The sequence below is a fragment of the Microtus ochrogaster genome, chromosome 7, assembly GCF_000317375.1.
Source record: "Microtus ochrogaster isolate Prairie Vole_2 chromosome 7, MicOch1.0, whole genome shotgun sequence".
NCBI classification, from domain to species: domain Eukaryota; kingdom Metazoa; phylum Chordata; class Mammalia; order Rodentia; family Cricetidae; genus Microtus; species Microtus ochrogaster.
Genome location: NC_022014.1, coordinates 43,873,037 through 43,875,704, shown reverse-complemented (window position 1 = coordinate 43,875,704; position 2,668 = coordinate 43,873,037). Strand labels below are relative to the sequence as shown.

The following is a 2,668-nucleotide window of genomic DNA, read 5'->3' as shown; positions in this document are numbered from 1 at the left end:
AAACCCTTCACCCCTAAGATGGACTGACGTCATGAAGTAACACAAACCCTTCACCCCTAAGATGGACTGACGTCATGAAGTAACACAAACCCTTCCATGAGTAGCTCTTCCGCTGTTATACCACAGCCATCACAAAAAAATCTCAATCTTCCCTGAGCCAAGAGGAGACGGACAATCTAGGATTTGATAAACTAAGGCAAAAAGCAAATGTGTTCCAGACTAGCCAGGGCTACATAGACAGACCTTGTCTCAGAAAAGAAAACAAAAACAAAACAACAAAAAGCCCTGTCCCTGTCAACACTTGATATCTGTCAGTCATCCTAATAGACACCTAACAGTATGTCACTGAGATTTTAACTTTCAGCTGAACAGTTTTTCATGCTGTATCTGTCATTTGCCTATCATAAAAATGATGATTGTGTGAGCATTGTGCAATTATGCAGCATGTTTACGTCAGGGAACAACTTGCAGAATTTGGATCTCTTGTTCCATCATGTGGGTTCCAGGAGGAAACACAGGTCGCCAGGTTTGCAAGGCAAGTTACCACCACCTGCTGCACAATCTTGACAGCTTCTATGCATCTTTTTAGATGAAGCATCTGCTTAAATGTTTACTTTTAAAATTGGGTTGAGGGGCTGGAAAGATGGCTCACTGGCTAAGAACATGGGCTGCTGTGCCAGAGGACCCGTGGTTCAGTTCCCAGCACCCACATGACAACTCACAACCATCTGTAACTCCAGTTCTAAAGGATCTGACCATCTTTTCTTTTTTTTTTTTTTTTTTGAGACAGGGTTTCTCTGTGTAACAGCCCTGACTATCTGGAACTTGCTTTGTAGACCAGGCTGGCCTCGAACTCACAAAGATTCACCTGCCTCTGCCTCCAGAGTGCTGGGATTAAAGGCGTGCGCCACCATTGCCCAGTGGGGGCAAAAAATTTTTTTTCCAAGACAGGGTTTCTCTGGGGAATGATCTTAGCTGTCCTGGAACTCACTTTGTAGACCAAGTTGGCCTTGAACCCAGTAAAAATGTTTTTAACTTTATGACAAAGTCCAATTATTATTACTATTATTTATTTGGCAACACTCAGAATCAAATTATGTAAAGCACTGGGGAAGCAGAGGCAAGTGGGTCATTGAGTTCAAGGCTAGAGAGAGAGAGAGAGAGAATATAGCCATCTATAGCATTTCACAATAACGTCCAACTGTGATTCAAATACAGTTAACTCTACAAGGAGCAAGTAGTCTGAGGGAGCGCCACCACTTCCTCAAAATGTTGGATGTCTTTATTCTATAGTGACCCAAAGTGATTTTGATATTTCATCCATCTATCTTCAGAAGACTATTTAAAATGTCTTTATAGGGGTTAGAAAGATGGCTTAGTGGTTAAGAGCACTTGCTGCTCTTCTAGAAGGACTCAAGTTCAATTCCCAGGACCCACATAAAAGCTCATGACTATCTACAACTCCAGTCCCAGGGGATCCAATACCCTCTCCTGACCTCTGCAGATACTGCACACTCAAGGTGTTTAGACATTTACACAGGCAAGGAAAAAACTGTCTTTATAAGAACACAGAGAAGCAAGCCACATTATTTTATCTGCAGAAATAACCGCAAGACTTTGGTTACTTTCAGTAGAGAGCTGGCAGAAAGTGTTCTTTTTTTTTTTTATCAACTTAATATTTTAGAAATTAAACATCAATTTAATGTAGTGTTTTTTATTTTGTAGTACTGTTTCCCATGGGATGAAAAGTCACCAACTTGGTAAAGTGCTTCATTGGCAAATAGCTTTGGTAAGACCAAAACACCTACCAAAGGGGAAGGAAAGAGTCTCACCTCCCCAGACATCCGGTCGCCAGGTCAGGCTGCCTGATGGTGAGGAGGGAGGCACATCTATGTCCTCAGAACACTGCAGTGCTCTGCAGCCCTCAGCCTGCTGCTCATTCGCAACATGCTACTTCAGAGAGAAACATCGCATGTCCAGGACTTTGGCTAGGTATATATTTAAAGTCAGAGGGAGCAGAGGCAGGTTTTATCCTGAAGCTTTACTGCTTCTGAATTGGCGCATCACAGTAGGGAACGTTTTCTGTTAGAAGATCTTTCCTGGGGAGCAGCTCTACAGGGAACACAGAGAGACGAGTGGTTAAGATGATTACAACGGCAGTTACTATCTATCCTCAAAACAGACCTAAGTGCCCACACGCCCACTTCCCCCACAGTTCCAACTGTAAACTGTCTGATTTAGGAACCATGAAAAGAACTCTTCTAGAGACATTTTATTTCAGTTGTCTGAGGTGAAATCTTTGACCCTAAATGAAGGCATTTAATAAGATCCTTATTCATGTTACATAAAAACATACAACCGAGTCCATCATTTTACTAAACATGACTAATTAAACAACGGAACAGAATTAAGCTAAAAATACATTCTTGACCATCTGTCAATTGCTTATTAAAAATGTCACCTAGGAATGGTTTTTGAGGGAGGGTCTCATATAGCTCAGGCTAGTCTTGAACTCCCACTGATCCTCCAGCCTCCACCTCCCAATGAAGAAATTAGGGGTTATCAGGCCTTGCTTGGCTACTTAGAAATATTTATTTATTTATTTATTTATTTATTTATTTATTTATTTATTTTTGGTTTTTCGAGACAGGGTTTCTCTGTGGCTTTG

At 41.3% G+C, this 2,668-nt stretch overlaps 1 protein-coding gene across 2 annotated transcripts in view; it reads right to left on the bottom strand.

Annotated features, from left to right (window-relative positions):
- Nucleotides 1-1,694: 1,694 nt before the first annotated feature.
- Nucleotides 1,695-2,668, bottom strand: part of Lyrm7 (LYR motif containing 7) — a 16,929-nt gene continuing 15,955 nt past the window's right edge. For both annotated transcript variants that reach the window (XM_013347447.2, XM_013347448.2), the window contains exon 5: nt 1,695-2,112. In XM_013347447.2, the coding sequence (XP_013202901.1) occupies nt 2,042-2,112 (71 nt within the window). In that variant the 3' untranslated portion in view covers nt 1,695-2,041. The remainder of the gene's footprint in view (nt 2,113-2,668) is intronic.